This window comes from Orbicella franksi, chromosome 3, assembly GCF_964199315.1.
Source record: "Orbicella franksi chromosome 3, jaOrbFran1.1, whole genome shotgun sequence".
Taxonomy (NCBI): domain Eukaryota; kingdom Metazoa; phylum Cnidaria; class Anthozoa; order Scleractinia; family Merulinidae; genus Orbicella; species Orbicella franksi.
Window position 1 is genome coordinate 1,596,760 of NC_138147.1, and position 26,649 is coordinate 1,623,408.

Consider the following 26,649-nt stretch of genomic DNA (forward strand, 5'->3'; position numbering starts at 1 on the left):
ATTGGAACTAAACATGTTGAGGGATTACAATTTTTTAAATTTTTTTCCACTATATATCTAACTACCAAAAATTGTTGTTCTTTAGCATCATTTACCTCAAAATTGGCAGTCCTGCTAATTTATTTTTTTTACCTCTCTCTTTCGATTTGTCGCGTCCATTTCGACTTTTTGTGTAGCCGTCGGGCACTAGGGACTAAATTTTTGTACACATACTTCATTGTAAAGTTTGGCCACTTTCACTATTTGCTCTTCAGTTAATTGATTCAGTGCCGTTTTGAACGTTAGTCCGCGTGCTTCAGACGCGACAAGAATATCATTAAATGTCTTCAGTAGGAAGTTCACAAAAAATCGCTCAAGAAATGGAAACTAGAAGCATTCACACGAGTGCGCCCAATACCTTTTCCTGTAGGTATCCAAAGAATTGCTCTCATCTCGCAACGAGACAGAATGATCACTGATTCTAAGTTATCGTTATGATTACGCAGCCAGCCAGTCAGCTGGTCACGCCATCCAGCCGCTCACCCTTTCAATTACCCACCCAATCGTCCAGCCAGTAACCTATCAGTCTACTCACCCACCCAGCTGGCCAATTAGTAGGCTGCTGAGCCAGACTGCCGGTAGATTAATAAATTACAAATCAAGAACTATTTTCAACTTGCAAGTTTATTTCTCACTCATTTCTACAGCTTGTTTACTATTCCATTTAGAATTCCTTTGTCATTTTTCGTCTGGCACGATAAGGACCCGCTTTGATTTTGAAATCTGGAACTGAAAAAAAACTGCAAATACACCATGTTTTAAAAATGAAAAATGCATCTTCCCGTATATTACGGAGTTTACCTAGTTTAGTCTAGTAATATTAATGAACTAAATCAGGACAAAATCCTTACATAGTGATGTAAATTTACGTTATGCAATAAACAAACCCAGGCTTAAACTCCTTGGAAAAATAAACAGGGTTTCCTGAAGTTTACTGCCTGATTATCGACGTCCGTAACGACCGAATCCGAAACCAGGACGACGATTACCACCGCCACCGTAGCCACCACCGCCACGGTAGCCACCACCGCCACCGTAGCCACCACCGCCACGGTAGCTACCACCACCACCGTGACCTGGACGACGACCGCCACCGTAGCCACCGTAGCCACCACCACCACCGTGACCTGGTCGACCACCGCCACCGTAGCCACCACCTCCTTGCCCTAAAAAATAAAAAAAAACAGATTGCGTGAGTCTGATTCGTTGTCAGTACAGGTTTGGGACTTTTCCTGAAAGTCTTGTTTAAGGTATCTTTTGCTACACGGCCGAAGAACTAAAACATTTTTAATGAAGACGCTCCCCCATCCAGATCCTCTACCAAGAGTAAGCTAAGGGTAGGGATAGGATGCTTTCAGGAATCCTTACTTTCCTTAAACTAAAATGACAACTAGACACGTAGTTTGTGGATCTGCATCTATGGACGTTTAATGTGGCTCTACCTCTTCTCAACATGCCCCAGGACCACGGATCGTAAGGAAAGAGAGAGGTCTACTAAGGCAATAATTAAATTTCCCTGCTGGCTTCTCCTTTCACGAAAATGAGGATGTCAAATGTACCGTGTTTCTCTTGCAGAGGATAAAAGGGGATGGGGTTTCTCAGATCTACTATTGATTTAAAACTAATAACCTCCTCCTCCTCCACCGCTGCTGCACTGATTGCAGCTCTTCTTACACATATCTGAAGGAAAAAAGAGTTGCCAGTAATATTAGTACGTTAACCCATGACTACTGCCAGGACGTACAGTAATTGGTGATAGCTAAAATATTAAAAACTAAGTTAAAACTGTTATATTTAAGAGATTCAATAAGTTATCGGTCAATCACATCTTCCTTTGCAAGCCAGACATTTCCATAGGTTGAGCAATTACTTTTTGCTTCACTGAGCAAGCAAATCGATCAACCGCACGGGGCAGGACTGTCTTCGTCAACACACACTTTGACTGTGTTAGTCAAACAGCTGGCCCGGGTTGTTCGAAAGCCGGTTAACGCTAACCCAGGATTAAAAGTTAATCGAAGTATCTGTTTTTCTTGTATAAAAATGTTTTTCATCGCTCATGTTTTGTGTAGTTTGAGATTTTTCAAACTCAAACTGGATAACAAACAATATAAATAGAAAACAGCACCCAAAAGTTACAAAACTGAAATCAAAATTCTCGCTAATCCTGGGTTAGCTTAATCGGGCTTTGAACAACTCGGCCCTGGATCTTAATATTTTCAATAACAAGCACAGGGGTTGTAACCTTCACATCTTTTACCCTAATCCACGTCTGCTAATTCCATTCATGAATGTTAGGAGAGTGTTGAGAGATTGGTAGAGTGGTGTTATTTATTGTTGTAACTTAATTTTCGTGAAACGGCTTACCTTTCAGAGACTTTATTCCGTAACCTTGTTTAAAGCGAAAGTTGCATTTTAATAGGTTCTTTTGTGCTTTTGACCACCAGGGACAAATGTACGGATCACTATCTTGGCACGAGGGGTCAACTGCAGGAAAACGAAAAGCAAATTGAATAGAGCAGTTCTCATTCGAATGTAATTCGTTTTGACTTGGAATTTGACTACAGTTGAAGCTCTCGTTAGCGACCACCTCGGAAATTCGAAAAAGTGGTCGTAACTAGAGCTGGTCGCTTACAAGAATGAGCTCTCGTACGCGACCGCAAGATAAAAAAATAGAGGGTGGTCGCTTACGAGAGCTTCAGAAACTCATTAATAATTCATAAAGGCTCTGTGAGTGGTCGTTTCCACGCAGGCTAAGTGGTCGCTACGGAAATGACCATAAACTTTTACGAATACAGTACTGCATTATACAAGAGATCTTTATCAACGAACCATTAGCGCAGTGTGCAGTGTCATTAAAGTGTTGATTTATACGGTCGCCTACGAGAGTGGTCGCAAGGAGAGCTTCGACTGTAGCTTAATAAACTCGCGCTTGCACTTTCTCAACCAATTAAAAGTTAAATCGAAATTAATCGAAACTCTTTCGCACGCGGTTTCCCGCGCTTGGCATCAGTTACATGTATTTGCTTCGAGTTTAGATTGGTTCACTATTGTTTGCTTTCTTTGTGATTGGCCAAAGCAATCATGGTCTCTTGGTGAAAGCGATTGTTGTAATTTGGACAGTTACGTAAACGCCACCCAATTAAAAACCTCTCTATCGCTCTATCTTACGTTACAGAATCTGCAATTCTAAATATGAGGCATTGTTGCTGATGAATAGTATGTAACTCGTGTGGGTTGTGAGTGATTCAAGCGTCACTGCCTTTGTTTTGTGAAAATCGCCGGGAAAGTGAGAGAAACAAGACCATGTTCTCGCGTAGGATGTAATTTTACAGTGGGGAGCTTTGTTCACGAAAAACTTCATTTTTTCCTGTACCCTTGGAGTGTGTAATACTCCCACTAATGTTATTTAAACAGGGTTCAAAGGCCGCTTTTATTTACAGTTAATCTGTACAATCTGTAGATTCTACTTTGAACTTTCTTACAAGTAGAACTGGATTTGAACGGTCTGGTGTTGACAAGTTAGCGCACGGGTAACTCAAAAGTCTTTAAAGCAAATGTTGTCCTCGTGTTTTGCTGCACACTATTTGTCTTCCAGCCCTTACCATTGCATCGGCGACAACTCTTTTTACATTTATCCCACTCTGGAAAATTTCTGCCAACGTAGTACATTGTCTTCAGTATCGGTGGTTGTGCGGTTTTCCAACAGTATCCTGAAGCAGCTCTTCGAGGACAATCTCCTTCCCCGTCTATACAAGGCTCTGAGATATAAATACAGATAAAGAAGGCAAATAGTAGTAAGTGAGAAAGACGACGCAGGTATTGTAACAGTATAGGTCAGTTTGTCATTTTGTACAACTTTTCTCTTTTTTTAAGGGCTGGTCAATATTCATAACATAATGAAGGGGATCTAGCATTAATGGCAATCATGTGCGGTGTCGTCATAACATTGTTCAAAGGTATAGATTAAGGAGGGTGGAGGGTCATGAAGCACAGGCGTAAGCATTGAAGGCATTTGCTAATGATTTTCAGAAAAAAATTATGACTAAGGGATAGTTAAATCATCTTCCAAAGAAAACAACAATGACTGAGGCAATTGCCTCGGTTTACCTGTTGCTAGCTATGGCCCGATTTTTATATGTATATTTGATAAGTTTAAGTAAAAAAAACACTTCATGAATTATTGCTGTTGAGATTTGATGCTTAATCTCTATTGAGCAGATATCTTTTCCTCTGAAACGATTTTGATAAATTAATGCTTGACCACACTTAATAAGGCCGAAAAAGCTTTCTTTGTTAGACATCATAATCGGGTAAGTTAGGGTATGGAAACCATACGTTTTCCTTCTTCTGCCACTAGTCCTAGATGGCGCTTGTTGTCAGAATGAACATACATTGCGCTTAGAAACCGAAACTCCCAGCTATGCAGGCTAAATATTTCTCCTGCCGATTTGGGATTGATGGAAGCGGGGGGGAGGGGGGGGGGAGGGGTGGGAGGGGTATTAATACTTTTCTACCACAGGGATCTTAGTACCATCAGCTCGTGGCTACAAATTACTAAGGAGCACTTTGTGTGTTGTTCAGTAGCTTAAATCTGTTCCACAAAGATAAAATTCATACAGTGTCTGGAAGAAAAATTTTGTTACAATCTTTATGCTACAAGAGATGTAAATAGCCTACATTTATTTCAGAAGCTCAATTAAACCTATTTTATCAACTTTATTATTTTATAATTTTAAGATTTTATTGTATTTGTATAATCTTTTTTAAACTTTTTTAGAGTTAATCGTATCTATAACAAAATTCTCGATCGTGATTGGTTCTCCGCGCGCCTATTTGTCACGTAATCGGCGGGCGATCACGTGAGTGTCCGATTACAGGTATCCAATTTAGGGGGGTGGGGTTGGGGGGGGGCTGGAAGCCCTTCCCATAATGCAGCGCGTCAAAGTTCGCCCAAGTTTTCACAGATGTAATCAAAACTTTGTGCTAATTGAGGTTCAGTCGCTGGTTTTCACTTGGTTGCTACTTCGATTTGATTCATTGTTATGATCTCAAGCTTGGGTGTATCTTCTGTTCATGCTTTAAGGAAAATATAATTAGGATTTTAATGTTTGTAAATGTTTATTTCAATCCTTTATCTTTGTCCTGAAAGTTCTCAATTTCTGCCCTTCGGCAAAATGGCCGTCATGCTGCGAAATGCCATCTAAATTATGACCGATTGTCAAGTTATACCTTGTGCGATTTGCAGAGAGATTCTGTAAATTGCTGCTTCAATATATAGAAGATCTTAAAGTCGATTGATCTCGAATTAACTTCACTGTTTGATACGCAAAAAACAAGCACCGAGTCGAGTGTCTTTTCACTGGGTTCCTTTTGCCAATTAGGAAATGAAGAAGAAATCAGGCGGGCGTAAATGTACTTTGGTGCTTGTTACACGAGTTTTAAAGTTAGGCTTTGGCATCATATTGCTGAAACCAACTGCAGTTTCCATAAGGGAATGGGACATATAACTTTAGATGGTATTATGTCGAACATTATTGTGGTTTTTCCTGTTTTTGCCCTACGGTACAACATTTCACTCGCTCCCGCAAGATGGCCGTCATGCCTGAAAAGTCGCATGTAAACAATGACTTGCAGGCGAGCTAAAGTTGGAGCTGTTTGCCAGCAAATACTAAAAGAAAATTGTCCGATGTTTGATATCCCTCAAATGCCGATGAGTTGAAATTAACTTCAAGGTTTTAGGCCTAAATGAACACTCATTTTCTGATCTCCAGAAGATGCTCTGCCACCAAAAATCAGTCGCTCACAATTCCGCCAGCCAGACAGGCTAGTACGACGCAAGCTTCTTGGTTCGCAAAATATCGCGGACATGCAATGAAGACGGATAAATAACAATTGTTTTTTTTTTCATCTTCAAATAAAAATTACTTATTTATGTTCAAAATATCAAATCATATGATGCTAAATATTCTACAAATTCAGAATAATTTATAGTAAAAGATCAGCAACTATCAATATACCTGTGTCAACCATGTTGGGCACCGGATAAGTTACACGTATGAAATCAGACTTTAACTGTTGTACAACATTCAAGAAAGGAAAGAAAGTTTCTACTGAGGTCCGTGTCACCTGCCTAGGCATTTTGACTTTTATATTATGATGTTCACTTGATGCAATAATAATACTGGTGTGTTGTTTTGAAAGTGTGCATGCGCTTGATAGTCAGTATAGACTTCCCATCAAATGACTATAAGCATCTGTAAGTTTCAGCATAGCAAGCATGGAACTCACACCTGCTAGGACAAGATCAAAGTGTTTGTATCGCTCTGTAATTCCCCGAAACATGGGGGAAAGAAGGGTCTAGGAAAATGTTCCACACGAAAACAAATTTTGATGTTTTTTACAATTGCAGATTAATGGAGTGTTCTTCCTTTTTCAGCTTCAGGTTTGTAATTAGTGATACAATGACATAAGAAAACATGGCCACAATGACAAAGAAAAAGAAACAGAAATGTTTTTTTTTTTTTGTGTGTGTTGTCTGGCTGTGTGCATCAAAAAAGGAAAGCGTTTTTTAAAAATTTAAGTGAGAGTTAAAAATTAAACTCAAACTGAATGCAGCAATCTGTGACATTTAAATGATGGGGCATTGTGAAGTATTAAATAATATACCTGTCCAGCATTTTTATACTTTGCAAAATATTGCTAAGTCCTCGACTGGCAGCTTTAAGAATGTTAACAACATCACATGAAAATAAGGTTCAGATTGCTGACAAAATGGAGTTTAGTAGAGGGACCGAGCACTTGTGCAGTTTATCAGTATTCACTCAGATCTCATGCCATCAGAGAGTGACTGGCCACTTCTCAGGAATTCTGCATCCTGTACTTTTTTCATCACTAACCCAAATCCTGTTTTTCTTTCCCTAAAAATGTATTGAAAATATCTAATTTAAAATACTCTCTACTCAGGTGGTATTTACTGTCTGCTCATCTGTCAATAACTTGCCAGTTTCAATGAGACAACTATTAACCAGACAGACTCTATAGTTTGTTTTGAAAGGAGACACCACTTAGCGCTTGCCTGGTTGATTCGCTTTGGCCCCCAAAAAATTTATTTGGGTCATGATGAATTCCCAAATTCCTGAGATACAGTAAACAAACAACAACAACAAAAAATATCCCACATCCTATACCCAAATTTTGGATGTCAAATCCTGTCAAGATATTTTGCATTTCTTGAACCCTGCACCATAGTTTGGTCACATTCCAGATCCCAAACATAGCCTTTCAGACCCAGCTAAGTGTAACAAAAAGTCAATTATCACTATTGAGCACGTGAAGGTAAGGTAAACTCTGCATATGAGCCAAATGGCCTATCAGGCTGTGGCTTATCCTGGTTTCTGTAGCATGAAGCGACTAGGAGTACTTCCACTTCCCTCTGGATGGGATTCTAGTCCAAAGTTTGCCAGTACCCATTTATAAACCTGGGTGGAGAGAGGCACTCTGAGAGTTGAGTGTTTTGCACAAGAACACAAGTTACACAATGTTCCCGGCCAGGGCTTGAACCCGGGCTCCTTGATTCGGAGACCAGCGCACTACACTGGAACAGTGCTCCCATGTTATAAATTATGGAATAGTTTTACTGAGCCTTGTGTGTTTTAAACACTAGAGATGTAACCCCTATCCTTGGAGACAAAGTGTCACTGTTTTATGGCAGCCACAAGCCCAAATACCTAGTTTGGCACATACTATGTACTTATGTATGTAGTGAGCATTAATTATTAATTCAAGGTCATGATTGTTCAAACACTTGGAACCTGAACCAAAAGGGCAATGTAAAAATCTTTCTTTCATCTAATCTTAGATAACAAAAAATCCACGGCACTCACATAAAGTTAACACAAATATTATCATCCATAGAAAAATAATTTCTACTGTAACTTTTCAATTAAACAGACCAAAGGATAACATCAGAGGCTTCAGCAATAAAACTTTTGTTGTCACTACTACAAACATCAAGATCCAGTAGTTTAGCTGATGGCAAAACGATCTTTTTTTGGCAACAAGGAATCAATCTACCCTTTTGCAACTTCTCCACAGGCCAGCTGCCTATCTTCCAGCCGTATGAAAATACTAAGTTATTGATATAATTATTGATCTTGAATTATGTATTTGGAAGGAGAATGCTCCACTAAATATTGATTATGCATAATCCCTTTAGTACAATCAGCATTAAAAATAATTGTGAAGGATAATCAGTTTGATAACATAATGTTTTTTTTTAACATCAATGCAGTATAAATTAATTGATTAGAAATATCCTTACATTAGCACAATAACAGCAAATGTTACTTTACTACAGAGCCAGCAAGAAATATTTATGGCAAATAAATTGTTATTTTCATGAAACTAAGAAAACCCACTCACGCACTGATCGACACTCACGCAAAATCTGTTTCAAGAAACTAACCTCCGATATCTCGCGTTAAAAATAACTTTAATGAATTCATTTCAGACTTCAGCTTAATTTAACATAAACGTAAACAAATATGAAATATTAAAGAGATTATAACTTTACACTCGTAAGTTGTTAGACGTAGCTTGTAAAACATCACCAATTTGTTTTTACCACTTGGTGATTTCGAAGATCCAACTCTATTACATGAGAAGAAGACAAACTGAAAAAGACATTGGCAAACTAAACCAATCCGTTGGCGAACCAAAAAGGTAGATTACCGACTTGAATTAAGCGAAAAATTCCAGCAGAAGGAAGGCGCGAAACGGCGCAAATCCAGTGCGCGTCACTTTGAGAAGCTTGCCGTCCAACAACAACAAATACAATCTCATCACTACGACGGGTAATGTATTGCTAATCAGCTTACGGAGTTTGCAAAAAGATCTCCTGTACTTTACAGCACAACACACGGCCAAAAGCGCATATTTTAACGACGAACATTCAAGAAATGGTCGCCAACCTGACCAAGGTGGACGCCATGAACGCCACTGACAACTAGTAGGTCACGTGACAAACGACAGTTGACAATATAGTTCGTTCGCATTGCATTATGGGAAGGGCTTCCAGCCCCCCCTCCCTCCCTGTATCCAATTTGAACTTTTCGTACTGGATACCTATACGTGATTCGCAAGTCAATTACGTGCGCTTTAATGACTTCTTTCGCAATGTTTCCCACAGCTTTTAAAAGCGTTACAGACGTTTTCGTTCAAAAGAAGTTCTCAAAAGACATTTTTAATTCCGAAATTTGTTATAGATACCATTAATTAGTAATTGGACCTCGTGTCGCACATTTCAGGGAGTGATCGTGCTCGTAATTTCAAATCGGCCTCGCGCTTCGCGCTCGTCCGATCTTGAAATTGCTCGCGCGATTACTCCCAGAATTGTACTCCATTCGGTCCATTAACAATTACAAATTATTATTATAATTATTGTTATTGTTATTGTTATTCTTACGCTTTATATGCCGAAGTATGACCCAAATATCACTCTTGCGACAATGCATGTTACTTACCTTGTCCTGGACAAAGGTTGGTATTGCAGTGTTTCTTTTGCTGCTTTAAATGAAGGCTTTTTGCTGGGCATTCTCTTGTGCGAACCTGGACTCCACCACCACAAGTCTTACTGCATTCTCCATAAGATTCCCAGTTGCCACAATCACCTGTTGACACACAAGCAAGCTAAGAATCATGACATGGAATAAATACTTCAAATGAATATTGCAGATTTTTAGCATTACAAATCTTCGTTGTTGAGAAGCTAGCTCATTGAAAGTGCTGTCCTTCCAGAAACATGTTGGGCTGTTCCTGTGTGGGCTGCCACACAATCAGTCACCGGTCAGCTAAACGATAACCTTTGAACACCTCGTGAAGAGAAGTGTTGTGAAGTACAGTTTCTTGCTGAAGTGATACACGGATAGGGATTAAACATGATACCACAGAGGTTTTCATATTATGTAATACTAAACCATATTGATGTGAAGTATATATGAAATAATTCATATTTGAACTGCGGTAGTAGATGAAAGTGAAGAATGATCATCGCAGTAAATTTCCATTTAAGTAATTGGAAACAAGAAGCCTAACAAAGTCAGGGTTTCAACGGGACTCGAACCCGTGACTTCCGCGATACCGATGCGATGCTCTACCAACTGAGCTATGAAGCTACACATTGGGAGCGAGGTCAATTAATTGAGTTCATATCTTCCCGTGAGGAGTTAAATGATGTGAAGTATATATGAAGTAATTCATATTTGAACTGCGGTAGTAGATGAAAGTGAAGAATGATTATCGCAGTAAATTTTCCAATTTAAGCAATTGGAAAGAAGAAGCCTGAAAAAATCAGGGCTTCCACGTGTTCGAATCCCGTTGAAGCCCTGATTTTTTCAGGCTTCTTCTTTCCAATTGCTTAAATTGGAAAATTTACTGCGATGATCATTCTTCACTTTCACTAAACCATATTGTGGATAGAGGTTGTAGTATATGTGTGTATTTTTTTCTTAAAGATTAAATCAGAATTCGAACCCATGGGCAGTCAAAAAACAGAAGCTGAGAATTCCAGGAATCGGCCATTTCTCTTGCCATACGTACCGAGATATCAGACGGTTTCAATCAGGGATCATGTCCCTGTTTCGTACTCGAGTTTCACTTATGGCTAACTTACCAGGATACTGCTCCTCACAGGCCATTTTCATGATTTCCTCCAGTTTGCTGTATAATTGCCAATATTCGTGTACTTGCAAAACGTCCTTGATGTTGCTGGCGATTTCTTCCAGCTCTTTCCTATCAATCCCTGTACCAATGCCGATGGCGATTCTCCTGACGCTTGCTTTCTACATAGAAAATACGCAGTGTATATTTAACAAATAGCTTCCTTGTTGCCGTGTGCCTGGTCAATATTAAATCACAGATGAAGTCAAAATTGTGTAAGAACAAAACAGTGGCACAGGTTGACGTTTTCGGAAGTCAATAGAGAGATTACGCATGACGTTACGTCAAACGACAAACGGCAAAAATGAAACTTTTGCCATCTGTCTTCAGCTGTCTATACAGTAGAGTGAAAATATTCGTATTTGCGGTGAATAGTAGGAGACATTTTCCTATTTTGTGTGATTTAGTTAAGCATTAGAAAAAAAGAACACAAATACAGAGGTAATCTTTGCCGTTTGCCATCTGCTGTAAACGTCATGCTTAAACTCTCTTATTACTGAACGGACGCACGGCAACATGGAATCTATTTGTTTTATAATTACAATAAAGAAACGAAAAATGTTAATGCTGTCATCTCATGCCTTGTTATTCGTATTTCATCAGCAACCACATACTTATTCATTTAGCCATTTTTTTCATTTGGACCCCTGAACTGTAAAATTTAGAGCACGAAATTTTGGAATACTGCTTTTAAAACACAATTCAAAGAGCTTGAACAAAGGAAGTCACTTAAAACTTTACAATGTTTAGATAGTCGATCTTTATTATCATAGCTATAGCTTTTTTCGATTTTCCTTTCCCATTTTCTGTTCAGTCGTAGCCTCGAGTAAGAAAATATATCAAACACTCGATGTAGTGCCACCACATTTACAAGCACCTCAAAAACTCGTTAAAAATACCTCCTACAGCGTTTGCAAATGTGGTAAAAGGCGGTCTCTCGTTTTTGATATATTATATAAAAATATTCTTACCCTTTCTGAGGGGATTTTGTGGTACTCATTTATCGTTGTTTTATGGACTGTCATGGATTTTGAGATTTTAGAATGTTACTTTGAAACAACAATTTGGATCCAACAACGATTGAGAGAAACAGTTTGTTAATAATTACTCACATCCAAAGGAGGAATAACTTGGTTAAATGGCTTGCTTCCTTCATTTGTGTCACCATCTGTGAGCACAATCAACACGTTTGGTTTATCTGGTCTGTCACCACTGTCTTCCCAGCCAAAGAAATCTTCAGTTGCTAGTTCCAGGGCTCTATCTGTCCTTGTTCCACCCTGAATGTGCGGCAAAGCGTTAGCTTTGCGCTTAATTTCGTCAACCAATTGGGTATCGGTAAATCTGCAACAAAGAAGATTAACAATAACTTCTCAAACTTATTCAGTAACTGAATTAATCAACCACCTCTTACACCGCGCAATTAAACTCCCCAGTACATCGCAAAGGAAAACTACCGAAATCAACCATGTCACTGATACTCTACGAGCCAACAACTATCCCTCCTATGTTATTTCCAACATCTTAGAGCGGAAATTTTCCAAACCAGCCACACACGCCATCCCCACACCTGAAGAATTGGTCGGCATGTTTTTTAAATGGGCTGCGCCTCAAGAGAAACCTAACAGTTTTGCTGTCCTTCCCTTCATCAATGGTTTCACGCAACCATTATCAAGAATTCTTGGAAGGCACGACATTCAAGTTGTAAATAAGCACTTCAAGACTTTGTAACAAGAATTTCCTTTTCCCAAATTCAGACCATCTATTGAACATCAACCGAACGAAAAACAGCGCCTGAATACATTTTACAAACACCTCGACGTCCGCTTAAAATACTCCGCTACCCGTGGCATTTTCAGCTCTCTTTTAGGTGTTTGGAAATGTGGTCAAACACGGTCTTTTGTGTTTGATATATTACTTAATACCGTTTTAATACTTTATCAGCCTTGACTTAATTGCAAATTTCATTTTCTTGTCCTTTTTTAAACTCGTGGCTACGCGAAGCGTAGAAACGTGTTTCTTGCGGGGACTCCGATATGCAAATGTGGCACTCACTCACTTAGGTGTAGACACTGTTCGTAATTAGTCGGCCCGAACAAGAGCGTCCGAGCCCGACACCATGTTGGAATAGTAACCGTGCAGTCAGCGTGAGCCTCGCTATCGTGTTTGCGCGGTTACTGCTCAAAGCATGCATCATGCCAGCCCGAATTGATGATTTTGTAGCTTTTACACGACCATTAATGTTAGGTGTTTCGCTAAATTGAAGTGGAGTTGACTTCGAATGTTCGAATTAGTACTATGGCCAACTTGAACGTGAATTTCATGAGCATTTGACTCGTCCAGGCGTTCAAAACGACCAGGAGATGAGCATTTGTTTGCTGGAAAGTGATCTATTAATGTGGTAAGCTTTGATGAGAATGTGTCTTATTCGAGGACCTTAATGAAGTTATATGAGCGAAACGAACACTTCTCAATGAACGAAACCAGGACAAACATCGGCCCCATTACATAATATTGTAATTTCATTTTTATAATTTAGTAACGTCTAAACCTGAGGCCAGTCGAAATATTCTTTTGAATATGCCTTGTGTCAGCTTTGCAGTAGTCTTTGACTTATTATCGTTTTACTCTTCAAGTTTGGCTGATCAGATCTCCTGTGAGATCCAACGTTCAATCAAGCGGGACCTTCGCTCAGAGCTTTGCAGGTTATAGAACTTAAGTTTCTTATGTTGAGTAGTCCACGTTCAACTGACATCGAGTTAAGTTTAGATTAAAGTTGTGTTCCCTATACTTGTCTTGTTTATTTTAGTATATTGATTTGAATTCTGAGTGGGATGTGATATGCACAAAAACTTGGAAAAAAAATTCCCAAATACTTGATTTTGATAAGCTTAAATGATTTTTACCTTGTCTTGTGTTTACACTTTTTCTTCCTGATTGAAAAGATAACAAAGGGAAAGAAATCCCTCCGTGAGCTCGTAGGAGCACATATTTATGGGTGAAAAAATTTTTGGATCAACACTGAAAATGCTTGCAAATGAGGCTACTCATTTTGATGTACTTTATGTGCAATATATATAGAGAGACAAGCGGTTCTACATTGGAAAAGAAGTGCTGTCTCATAAGAAACCTTACCTATAGCCTTGAGTGAAATGCAATGAAAAAGGTCTGTATGCTCGTACGACTTGAATACTTGTAAATTTCCCCAGCAGGTAGACAAACATCAACATCAAGATCTGGGCGTGTGTTTGTGTGTGTGGGTTGGGGGGGGGGGGGGGGAGGGGAGGAGGAGGAGAGTACTCTATGATTTCTTTGGCACGAGTGTCCTCTGAGACCCAAGAACCCTTAGCCTTTACCACTCTCTGTTCACCTGCAATTTTGCCACCCTAGCTATTCTGTAATATGTATGCAACAAAAGCCAACGAAAAAAGCCTACGCTTTGTGAGATAAGTGCGACCTTACGTGGTAAGAACCCGGCTTGTTTTGACAGCCTTTAAAAATACACCAGTAATTGCAAATTCACCAACATGTTTCATCTCTAGATTACTTAATCCACGAGTTTGACGATAGGTCTCCTTTGATTCTCGCTTGACTTGGAATTGCACGAATAGTAGATAAAACATCGTTGAAAAAGAAGCAATAAAATTAATTAGTATTCCCACACGATCAACAGATGTCCTGGAGTAGGTTTAATTAATCTAGCAGGGAACATAAACCAAATGCTGCACGTAAGAGATAGTTCCGTTTGGAGTTAGACAGCAAATGTGTTTGTATAAGAAACTACTTAAATGAAAACAGCAGTCGAGAATGAAAGTCCGCACTTCTCAGGATAAGTAAGGGTCTCAGTTCAAGTCTTTTATCTACCAACCTGTGCCAAGTATGGGCTTCGAAGCTGTAGAGAAGGATCGCCATATGTGTACCTTCTTCAGATATTTCAAGTCTTTCAGCCAGTTGTATTATATATTGACGAGCAATATTGTAGTCTCTTGGGCTTATACTGTTGGAGGAATCGATGACGACAACAACATCAAGATGTTCGTTGCAAGGTTTTGGCGGCGGAGGCTCTGGGGTTGGACCTTGAAAAAAACAAAAACCACAAGGTGGCAAATTGACAGATTAGTGAAACTGAAGGAAGAAACGATTATGAGAAAAGAAAGCGAATACACATAAAATGAACAGATTTTTGGTCGGAGCTTTTATTTCTAAAACTATCAGAGAGGAGAAAGGGAGTAGATAAACCAGAACTTTCCATAGCTATAGCATTCGATAGGATATAACATTCATGAAACAAACTTCCGATTCATTTTGTACTTACATGGCTGTGTGTTGCAGGTCTCGCTTTTTGTATTACTTCCCTTGCAGTCTTCGCCATCTCCTGATGGGGGTGGGTTGGTGCACGTTCTTTGTCTCTTACGTGTACCTCCTCCACAGGTCTTATCACAAGGACCTGGGTTACCCCAGGGAGACCAGTTTCCATCTTCACCTGGAGGTGATCACAAAACCGACAAGAAAAGATGTGAAAGATGGCAACAAATCTCTGACATTTACTGTTATCTTCTGTCAGAAAAGAAACTTCAGGGAAGAAAGAAAGAAAGAAAGAAAAAAAAAACGAATAGAACCGAATTCATACATGCTATTCGCTTAACTCGGAAAATCCCTACCGCAACTTGAGTCCAATTATATTGGATACATGCATTTTGGGATCATCTTAAACTCCGCTAAATGTTGGAATTTTAAGACCAGTCGAATGACCTGAACCTTACAACTACTGTCATGCTATTACCCGATACAGATGCTCCTGGAAAGACTTTTTTGTGCTGACTTTATACTTTGTTGATTCATTTACAGGGGAAAACACTAAAATGTCACTCTCAACAAGCAAACAACGAAGAAATGGTAAAGAAAGAAATATATATATTATGAAACATACCACAATCCTGTGTGTTACATTCTTGTTCTTCCTCTGCTGGTCCCAGGTTTTGCTCAATGCAATTTGGTCCACCTCCAGATGGAGGAGGATTGGTACAAGTTCTTGACCGTGTCTGAACTCCTCCTCCACATGTTACACTGCATTCTCCCCAACTAGACCAGTCCGTGTAACCACCGGGTACAGCTAGAGAAAATTGCAAAGGCATTATCTATCTGAATTCAACTCAAATTTCTGTCTAGCTCCTAATTCTGAGTACATTCGTTGGCCATAACTACTATTACATCTATGTGCGTTTAACGCTATCAAAAGATACACTCACGGCAGTCTCCCTTGTTACATGCTTGTTCTTCCTCTGCTGGTCCCAGGTTTTGCTCAATGCAATTTGGTCCACCTCCAGATGGAGGAGGATTGGTACAAGTTCTTGACCGTTTCTGAACTCCTCCTCCACATGTTACACTGCATTCTCCCCAGCTAGACCAGTCCGTGTAACCACCAGGTACGGCTAAAAGAAAATTACAACTCGATAATTAACTTGCATTCATAGTAGGCTAACAAGTCAAATACACTGATACTAGTTGATGTTGCTGTTAATGTTCAAGTTCCCGTACACGCTGAGAACGGCATCCGTATAGTACGCTAGTAGATTACATATGAATGTATATTAGCAGAGCTCCGGCGGCCCGAAGGCCGCTAAGCGGAGCCCCATACTCATAAAGGAAAGAAAAGGAAATCCATGAACTGATTTTTCTCATGGTTATCATGGCTAGCGGTATTGCTCGTGGGCGCATACTCACGACGACGTCGACGGCGATGGCGAAGTCGCGCAAAATTGCAGCCATACTCCAGCTAACAGGTTGACTGACATGCAACCTTTGTTTATAGAGTACTTCTTTGATATTGGACATCCATGTTATGGTCAATTAACACCTGTCAAAGCGAGGTATCCACTGGCCATTATCACGTGACCATATCGTGGGCTCAAGTTGAGAGCTCATCAAGGTCACATGTTTTTTGAAGTTGACCGCTGGCCACAAGACTACTATTACATCTATGCGCGTTTAACACTATCAAAAGAGACACTTACAGCAGTCTCCCTTGTTACATGCTTGTTCTTCCTCTGCTGGTCCCAGGTTTTGCTCAATGCAGTTTGGTCCACCTCCAGATGGAGGAGGATTGGTGCAAGTTCTTGTCCGTTTCTGAACTCCTCCTCCACATGTTACACTGCATTCTCCCCAGCTAGACCAGTCCGTGTAACCACCAGGTACGGCTAAAAGAAAATTACAACTCCATAATGAGCGTTCATAGTAGGCTAAGAAGTCAAAAACACTGATACCAGTTATTGTTTACGCAATAAAAATATCAGTAAAACAACTGCATGATCAGCAGGGACTGTTATTGCTGGTAAATAACCAACATATACTATCTCCCGTTTATTTCAACGACAGGGTTTTCCAAAACGCCTTTTACTTGGGGACTTACAGATATGTTCTTGGCAGCGAAAGGGTTAAAATACGTTTTGAAATGACTTTAAACTTGTTTAATTGGTATCTTCCTTTGTCTCAAATTTATTTCCATAATCCTTAAACAAAACAACAAAAAACAACAAGAAAAACAAAACAAAGCAAACAAAAAAGACAAACAAAAAAACAACAGCAAATCAAACCAGTCTGAAACCACTTTGACCCAAAACTAATAATAATAATAATAATAATAATAATAATAATATTTTTTTGAGTAGCCAACTTTATTTTTTGAGGGCCTGATCGTTGGGGCAAGGGACTGTAACCAAGGAGGGAAGGGGGTAGGAGGGGTGTGGGTGGCGGGAAGGTTGGGAACTGTATCATGCGCTCACTACATTTCACGAAACTAAATAACGTTCTGTTCTTACAACATTCATCGGTGTTGCACTCCTTAGACTCCTCGGGTGGACCAAGTTGCTCTTGTTCTGTACAGGTTTTCCCATTATTTTTCGGTGAAGGATTGGTGCAAGTTCTTGACCGTCGTTTAGTTCCTCCACCACAGGTTGCGGTACATTCCGTCCATTCCGTCCACTCAGTATATCCTCCATCGATATCTAAAATGTAAACAAACACGAAGTTACAATTCATGTACATTTATTGCTGATGCAAAAAGAGTTTGTTGGGTCATAATGCGCAGTAACAATAATTATTTTTGTGACACTTATTGCATCTCTTTTAAGTTATACGTTATGTTGTGCTACATCATACATGAAGCGTACATGGTGATCACGAGGTGGACGGTATCCTTTCAGCAAAAACTCACTTAATATCAAACTTTATAGTTCATGTCTGACTGACAGAGTGTTGGCCAGTACTTTCCTTCTAACTGTCTCGCCCATGCCGCTACTCTTCCCTCTCGGTCTTTCATGTATAGCAATGTATTTTAACCCGTGAATTCCTGGCTGATGAACTGTGCGTTCATAATTCACAATGCCGGGCGCTCGAAATGCTTTCCTGTTAAAATGTAGCAACGGATAAGCACTGCGGACGAAATACTCACTGCAAGTTTTTTCACGAATGTCATCCAACTGGTTGTCCAAGTCTCCAAAATCCTTGGCATTAATCACTCGGCTCTTGTCTCCAGCAATGGTCTCAAGCTCTGATTCATCAATACTGTTCCCGATGCCAACAGCAACTCGATGAACGCCAGCCCTCTAATTTTGATAACGAAATTCAATTATGTCTTATGAAAGAAAATATTCTACTTCTAAAATGAACTTGTAGTTGCCACTGTACAAGAGCCAGCAGACCCAGTTTTGCCATCAGCTGATCAAAATAATATTATCCCCCTTCTATTAGGATTTACAGTGTAGATGAGTAACTTGACCATCAACGTTTCCAGCAGGTCGGGCAGAAGCCTTAGAAGTTTTGTATTTCTATACTTTTACCTTCATAAGTTTTTCACAGGAACGCCCGTCTTTTCAGAGGCCAAAACTTTTTCTGCACAGCATTTTGGAATGGCAGCCTCAGTCCTTTTAACGAACACTCTTGCGCGGACGATCCCGCATGCACTGCTGAGTCAATTGTCATTATCCTCATGGCAATTTTCATACATATAGGCTAAGAGGATCTCGATGAGGGTGCTGAAAACTCAGTCATCAGATAAAATTGCAGTCCTTTTCTCCGCTATCAGTAAAAGGTGCAGCGCTGTGTCACTCAGCTATCAGTAAAAAACTCTTCATTCTAAGGTTGACCGATTCTCGATCAGTCATCAGGTAAACCCCATCCAAACTTGTTTTTATGATTATTATTGCTTAGATTAGGACTTACACTAAGGGAAGAATAATAGTTCTTATTATTGCAATAATTCTGCCTTCTTCTAAAGCTTCAAATTCTTTCAAGGTTCGCTGTTTTTCAAAGCATGCATGATCTCACCTCAAGCGCTGGTATCACGGTATCATACGGCTCTGAACTTTTGTGCGTTTTCCCGTCAGTGAAAACGATCATGATGTTCGGTGATTCTGGTCGATCGCCTTTCCCTTCAACAAACACTTCTTCGCCGACTGTTTTCAGCGCTACGTCAGTCCTTGTAGGGCTTCCTAATTTGTCGTTTTCTTTCATTTCGTCAAGATATTCTTCAAGCGCCTCGTTGCTGTGGTACTTTGGATCGTCAAGACTCACGCGAACTTCGGCGATTTTAGCGTACGTCACGATGGAGAAGTGCGTTTTGTCTTCGCCAACATCATACTTGTCAATGAGAGATTTGACCGAGTCCAACATCGTATCATAGTTTCTTTCTCCTACGCTCTTCGTTTGGTCAATAACGATAGCTATATCTAGTGGAGGATTCTCGCAATCGGACGAAGCAACTGAAAAAAAGGGAAGAGCATGAATGTTATCATAATATTTTATGGTCATGGTGAGTTGAATCTTTCCTTTTAAGGAGGCGTTTTGGCCTAGTGGTTAGGGCGCTGGATTTGTAATTTGTCATTTGGTGACATTTAGAATGCTGGATTTTCAAACCCTTAGAGTTCTGCCATTCTGGATTTGATTTTCAACAGTAGTGGCCTTGTTGATCCTAGGTACAGGCCAGTTGATAAGCCAAACAGTTGCCCTCCGTTGTGAGTCAGTTGGGATCACCAGGTAACATACCGTAAAACCTTAATTCGTGCCGTCTTCAAGATTTTTGAAGAAGCACTAAAAATAAAAAATTACCCTGACATTTTAATGAGAGTGACCTTAAGAGAAAGCTGATTGAAAATGCTTGGTATGGTCCAGAAAAAACTGTATGAAGCTCCGTCCGTGGTACAAACGTCTGTTAGAAATCTTTTGAAATGCTTTTTGCAATACCTAATGACATGTTTCCCTTTTTGTTTTTTGTTTTTTTGATATTATCATGTTGAGTACCTCCAACCTGAAGAAAAATTCCCTTTTTTCGGGCAAAACCTCTCATGCAGTCCATTTTAAGAGGCCCCCTCCCCAACTCCTGGGCTATGTACACTACCATCCCTCCCTGGAATAAGGCCACATCTGGACCCTGCATCAGACGCTGTTTGATGGGTGAAAAAAATTATTGACGCGGTTTGTAGAAAATGGCAGTTTACAATAATTTGTAATTTGACGGTTTTTTTCTACTACTTCACTGAAATGCATCGATGCTTGGATAAATTGCTGATTCGCTATCTTATTTCCCCTCCTCTGTGAAAGTGGTACCCCATACGAAAGACTGTGGCCAATGTATAGTATTTTTCAGACCTTTCTCGGCAAGCAGTGGGTCTGTCGTGGGATTGTAGAAATAGCTCTTAGTCTGATATGTTGTTAGTTTTAACCCTGGATGGCGAAGCTTGGTAATAAGGTGCCTTTGTGCTGTTACAACCTGGTTCAGTGCTTCTTGACATTAAAAAATGATCTACCTTGAGAGGTTGAAATAAACACTCCAATGAAAGCGCATAGCCACAAGACACTGAACATGTTTGGTCTTCGGCTGCGCCTGCTGAGAGAAAAAAGGAAAAATGAATACAGTCAAGGAATCACTGTAACGAAATTGCCGATCGTTAAAGTTGAACGATGAACTGTAGCTAAAATATACCCTTTCATGGTTTCTGAAGCTATCTAATGTAATGGAAAAGTGGACAATATAGTGTAACAATTCATGCAAAATTGAATATGTGATTCCTCGCCTGGAAGCTCAGCCGTGTTCTTTAAACTTGATCGATAAAGTCATCTTCTTTGCCAACCAATTTATAAATATTGCAGAAAGCTCAATCATCCTCAAATTAATATTGGGCATCGAACTTTCAACTTTCCGTACGAGGGTCTGTTTAATTGGACAGGTTGCCTGGGTTGAATGGAATCTTTGAACAATAAATTGTTTGGACAGATACAAAACTGTCAAGCCGCCGATACGTCCAAAAGGGCTCAAGTCAACATGTGAATACATTAGGTTGAACCAAATACTGATAATGATATAGTATAAGAATATTATTTCAAAGGTGCATCGAAGAAAAAACCCCGAGATTTTCCGGATCGTTTGTTCACAGCTTAATCTTCAGTCTCTCTCTCCTTTTATTAGGTTACTTTCCTCGTGAACCATCTTTTAAGGCTTTGAAATACTCCTTGGTTACCATAGGCACCAACCTCAGTACGTATCACTTTTGTTGCTTTGTAGCACTTTGAATTAAATTGCTTTAGTCAGCTTTAGTCAGTCAGCTTCAATTGCGACTGATGAAGGTTTTTTCCCCGAAAAGTCTCTAAAAATGCCATAAAGCACTTTTTGTTAACTTAAACTTAAGCAACCTGTTGAAAGTAATGTGTACGTAACGAATGCGTTAGAAATTTTGCATGGGAAATTCACTTTAGGCCTAAATCTGCTGAAATTAAGCTATTAACGAAATTTGCTCATTTTGGACAGGTTGTGGCTTTTATGAATTCTCGATGTCGTTAGACAACGTCTCCCTTGATAGCGTTATTTTAACATATTATTTTAGGCCTGAAGCGAATTTCCATATAAAGTCTACAGTATGACGCCTTCGTGCGTAACATTAGTCATAACAGTAACGTTGTTCGTACGTAGAACAGAGAGGAATCGACCAGAACTGGAGATACAAACTGTTGTGTTTTAATCTACACTCTCGACTACGGCTGACAAGTCAAAAAACGGAAAGCATGGTCTGAACCGTTACCATGGCAATATCAGTCATGAAACTTAGACCGGAAGCGAATCAATCAATATAGATATCGTTGCATACACTACTAGTAGTCCCTCTTTGGCTAAGTCCGTTGTGCGTAATGCGAAAAAAGCCTCGAGAGAAAACGGTCATTGTTTTTTCTCCTGTTTTCTTTTCACGTCACGCACGATGGACTAAACGAAAGAGGGATTACTAGAAGTCTAAAACTTGGGTCGCCTTTGTGGTTTCTAGGTTCGAGTTTAAAAATCATCTTGAGACTACCTTATAATTATGTAAATTTTTTTCTGTTAACGTTTCAGTGATCATCGCTAAATTAAGAGTTTTGCTAGCCTAGTGTTTTCTTCAGGAGTCGAATGAGCACGGTTACAATGAAAATGATTTTTTCGATCGCTCGTTACCCGCCATTACCCAGCTAAGAACCTTGTTAAATTAGTTGTCCCAACAGCGCTTGAAATGATTCCAATCTGGAATACTTTGGGATAAAATACTATTACTAGGATCTACAGCGGTGCGGGAAATCATAAAATCCCATTAAAGCATTTCGCCGATTTGGTCGAGGTTTCACTTCTTTGTAGTTCGATTTTAAGGAAAACGACCAATTTTTTAAGTTTGAAAGACATGTTTCGACAGAGCTTCTGTCATCTTCAGTTGAATGAATGATTACAAAGCAAGTTGAATAATAAGTAGGCAAAAATGCTAATACGGCAGCTTAAAGTAAAACGTGGGCGAGGTGGTAAGGGGGTAGCCCCGGGGACAATGATTGCTATGGGTCCCAGTGATGTAACGGTTAACCACTTTTTCAATTAAATGGGCATTAAATGGGCATTTAATGCCCATTTAATTGAAAAAGTGGTTAACCGTTACATCACTGGGACCCATAGCAATCATTGTCCCCGGGGCTACCCCCTTACCACCTCGCCCACGTTTTACTTTAAGCTGCCGTACATAGGCCATTTTCCTGTCATCACTAAGAAGAAGATTCGACACTTAATCAAGCGCTATTGTAATGATTTAGACATCAAATTAGTCTTTTCTTCCTTTAAGATAGGTAACCTTTTTGGTGTGAAAGACCCTATCCCCGACGGGCTTCGTTCACGTGTGGTTTATAAGTTTACATGTGCGGGCTGTAATGCCTGTTATGTCGGCGAAACCTCCCGACATTTTTCCACACGCGTACGTGAGCACTTAGCCGTTGATAGGGCCTCTCACATCTTCAAACATCTTCAGAATTCTGAACGTTGTCGCTCATTGTGTTCAATAGACTGCTTTCATATTTTAGATCACGCCACTACCAGCTTTCAACTCAAGATAAAGGAGGCTATTCATATTCAAAAAGAACTACCTTGCCTCAATCAGCAATTACACCATGTAAATCTAAAATTATCCTTTTAATTTACACCTTTTCACGTTCTGTTGTTACTATTTGTCTTAATTAGCATTTTTGCCTACTTATTATTCAACTTGCTTTGTAATCATTCATTCAACTGAAGATGACAGAAGCTCTGTCGAAACATGTCTTTCAAACTTAAGAAATTGGTCGTTTTCCTTAAAATCTTTACATGTCTGCTGCTATCTAGACCTTTTGTAGTTCGAGCTTTCACGATTTTAGACGTGCGCTAGGATGTTTGTCTTAATTCATTCTTGCATTCTGTTAACGCTCGATTATTAACACTTTAATAATGTTTGCGCACCGCCTTAGGCAATAGTTTGTTTTGATGTAAAGTTTATATGAAATATTTCATATATGAACTGCGGTTATAGGTGAAAGTGAAGAATGATCGTCGCAGTTAATTTTCCAATTTAAGCAACTGGAAAGAAGAAGCATGAAAAAAATCAGGGCTTCAACGGGATTCGAACCCGTGACCTCCGCGATACCGGTGCGATGCTCTACCAACTGAGCTACGAAGCCACACATTGGGAACGAGGTCAATTAATTGAGTTCATATCTTCCCGTGAGGAGTGAAATGATGTAAAGTTTATATGAAATATTTCATATATGAACTGCGGTTATAGGTGAAAGTGAAGAATGATCGTCGCAGTTAATTTTCCAATTTAAGCAACTTCTTTCCAGTTGCTTAAATTGGAAAATTAACTGCGACGATCATTCTTCACTTTCACCTATAACCGCAGTTCATATATGAAATATTTCATATAAACTTTACATCATTTCACTCCTCACGGGAAGATATGAACTCAATTAATTGACCTCGTTCCCAATGTGTGGCTTCGTAGCTCAGTTGGTAGAGCATCGCACCGGTATCGCGGAGGTCACGGGTTCGAATCCCGTTGAAGCCCTGATTTTTTTCATGCTTCTTCTTTCCAGTTGCTTAAATTGGAAAATTAACTGCGACGATCATTCTTCACTTTCACCTATAACCGCAGTTCATATATGAAATATTTCATATAAACTTTACATCATTTCACTCCTCACGGGAAGATATGAACTCAATTAATTGACCTCGTTCCCAATGTGTGGCTTCGTAGCTCAGTTGGTAGAGCATCGCACCGGTATCGCGGAGGTCACGGGTTCGAATCCCGTTGAAGCCCTGATTTTTTTTTCAGGCTTCTTCTTTCCAGTTGCTTAAATTGGAAAATTAACTGCGACGATCATTCTTCACTTTCAGTTTGTTTTGACTTATCGATGTTTTCAATAAATGCCACTCTAATTCAATGTGAGATTGGCAGCATACCGTATCTTAGTAGTTCGCTTCATTTGTGATAAGATTGAAGCTGAGTAAGCCTGTCCCAAAATTTAAAATGGACTTTATACAAATCAAATGATTATCAGTAATGGTGCTAATTAACGGATCATTAGATTATATAACTGCTTCAGCACGCTACATTCTCGACAAATCAGTGGAGGGTAATTATCATTCTCTTCTACCGAGTTTGCACCTCAAAGACGTCGCCACTATTCCTTTACAAAATCGTTAAATGATATGTAAGGCACGATTTGAACAGTGACATAACGTTCTTTTATCTCGGGCGAAATATCGCGCGTCTGCGCGACCTAGGTGTGTTGGCGAGCGAGTTTCTCGGTAGAGTGTCTAGCCGCGAGGAAACCTTACTTACAGTCGATCATATTCCTCGACAAGAGACCCGGAACCGAACTTAAGTTGGACATACAACTAAAGATGCCGTAAGCTAAACGCGCATACCTCACAGAACTGCGCTATGCCTAATTCCGAGCTCATCTTTTAAAGGGCGTGGAGGACATTTGACTGACGCTGAAGGCAGCATTCGCTGTTCTCATAACTTTAAACGTTGTCTGCACTACAGAGCTAACATTCTTATAAGACTCAACCATGTTTTAATGTGTAAGATAATCAATGCCTTACCTGGATCTTTTGCGTGAGAAACCCCTTATTTGGTTTCCGATAGATGAGTTGACCGCGCTCTGTGTCGGTAATGATCACGACTGACTGCATTGAGATCAGCCGGTATTTATGAACTGAGCGTAGGAGTTATATTAAGCCACTGCCATTTTACTTTATTTACCCTTTTGTTCTTTTCATGGGCAGTTGGGTTTGGGGAGTTGTCATATAGAAATCTCCATTACAATAGATAGTCTTGTGCACGTTTCTTACTTTACAGACATTCCGATAATCTAAACACTAAGGAAAAGAAGGTCTGATTTGTTTCAGTTGTTCTGAGCATGACTAATTGCAAGAAAAATAGATGTATGTGTAGGATTTAAGAAAAGCCTAATAATGCCCAAGGCATTCATGATCAACAAACTATGAAGCTATGGGCGGAAGGTTGCTTTTAAATCGGGCGTTTCGGTTAATGGCTCAGCTTTCAATTAAATAAGATACTTACCAGTTGGGGAATTCAAACAACCAGCATCTAATACAATAGAAATAAAACCACACACACACAAAAGAACAAAAAAAATACTGAAGATCTGTCGATAATGACACCGACCTCTGGTGCCATCAATTGCGAGTTAAGCAATTGCAAATTTCGCCCGGATTCCTGCCACCCTAACCATACACCCATCACGTGCAAATGAACCCAAAGCTTTCTGCAAAACTCTTTCTTGTGGCCCTTTACTGGGTTTGATATTGTCTATTTTTCTCGTAAAAGGGATTGGAGACGTTCTTTTTCTTTGAAAATGATCACTCGTGTGCCGCTCTCTGCTGGCCAAAAGTGGTCTTCAGAATCTTGTCTATCAAGTATTGTTCACCTTTTCTTCATTATCTAACGAAGCATATGGGAACGATCGTGGGAAATTTGTTTAGTCTTTTTGATGTAAATGAATTAGTTGATTTTTCTCATTGCAATTTTGAGAATTGATAGCGAAAATTGGGACATGTTAGTAAAATCTGCATTGTATCGTAAATGAAAGTAAGACGTAAAAAGCTTTGATAAATCCCTTAAGGGCGACCAAGCTGAACGGATACTCATTCATATGTACGGAATAAGGTAAAGTCTGCATACGAGCCAAGTAGCCCATCAGGCCGGAGCTCATCCCGATTTCCTTAGCATCAAGCGACTAGGAATATTTCTAGCTAATCGAACCAGGACCGCTGGATCCGGAGTTGAGCGCAGCGGCCATGAGGCCACCGTTATAAAAACAGTATAATGCCGCCGGTAAATCCCGAGCTTGTAAGATGCTGCCAGCCGAATTTAAAGTGTTATTTCGCTAGACAGTGCTTTAATTAGCTTATAACAGGAATAAATTTCCTGAAATCGTTTAAAACCACCGGCTTCAGTCAACCGCAGTAGACACAAACGATCACTGTGAGAGTCTAAGATGATAGTTTTTACTTTACTTAAGAGTAGATGATATACCAACTTATTAAGACAAACCGAGCAC

The 26,649-nt window shown here is 39.7% G+C and overlaps 1 protein-coding gene across 3 annotated transcripts; it reads right to left on the reverse strand.

The window, feature by feature from the left end:
* Positions 1–337: 337 nt before the first annotated feature.
* LOC145480578 (coadhesin-like) lies at positions 338–25,841 on the reverse strand. 3 transcript variants are annotated; one of them, XM_081458842.1, is made up of 18 exons: positions 25,169–25,841; positions 20,556–20,635; positions 19,078–19,511; positions 18,203–18,356; positions 17,571–17,756; positions 16,767–16,949; positions 16,002–16,184; positions 15,683–15,865; positions 15,068–15,235; positions 14,621–14,828; positions 11,868–12,096; positions 10,709–10,877; positions 9,561–9,707; positions 3,642–3,797; positions 2,404–2,523; positions 1,669–1,719; positions 1,174–1,205; positions 338–1,101 (listed from the first exon to the last, which is right to left on the reverse strand). In XM_081458842.1, exons 2-18 carry the CDS (start codon positions 20,611–20,613, stop codon positions 982–984), a joined length of 2,781 nt encoding a protein of 926 aa, XP_081314968.1. In that variant the 5' UTR covers positions 20,614–20,635; positions 25,169–25,841; the 3' UTR covers positions 338–981. The 3 variants fall into 3 exon arrangements, with proteins under 3 accessions (XP_081314968.1, XP_081314966.1, XP_081314967.1); XM_081458840.1 differs by having other exon boundaries at positions 338–1,205; XM_081458841.1 differs by lacking the exon at positions 25,169–25,841 and having other exon boundaries at positions 338–1,205; positions 20,556–21,247.
* Between the last annotated feature and the right edge of the window lie 808 nt (positions 25,842–26,649).

Excerpts from the sequence above, each read along its gene's own strand:
- LOC145480578 (XM_081458840.1), bottom strand. The coding sequence starts at position 20,613 with ATGTTCAGTGTCTTGTGGCTATGCGCTTTCATTGGAGTGTTTATTTCA. Across the intron at positions 18,357-19,077 it reads CCGTGATACCAGCGCTTGAG|AGGGCTGGCGTTCATCGAGT; the intron begins GTGAGATCATGC and ends TATCAAAATTAG. Across the intron at positions 17,757-18,202 it reads CATTCGTGAAAAAACTTGCA|ATATCGATGGAGGATATACT; the intron begins GTGAGTATTTCG and ends TTTACATTTTAG.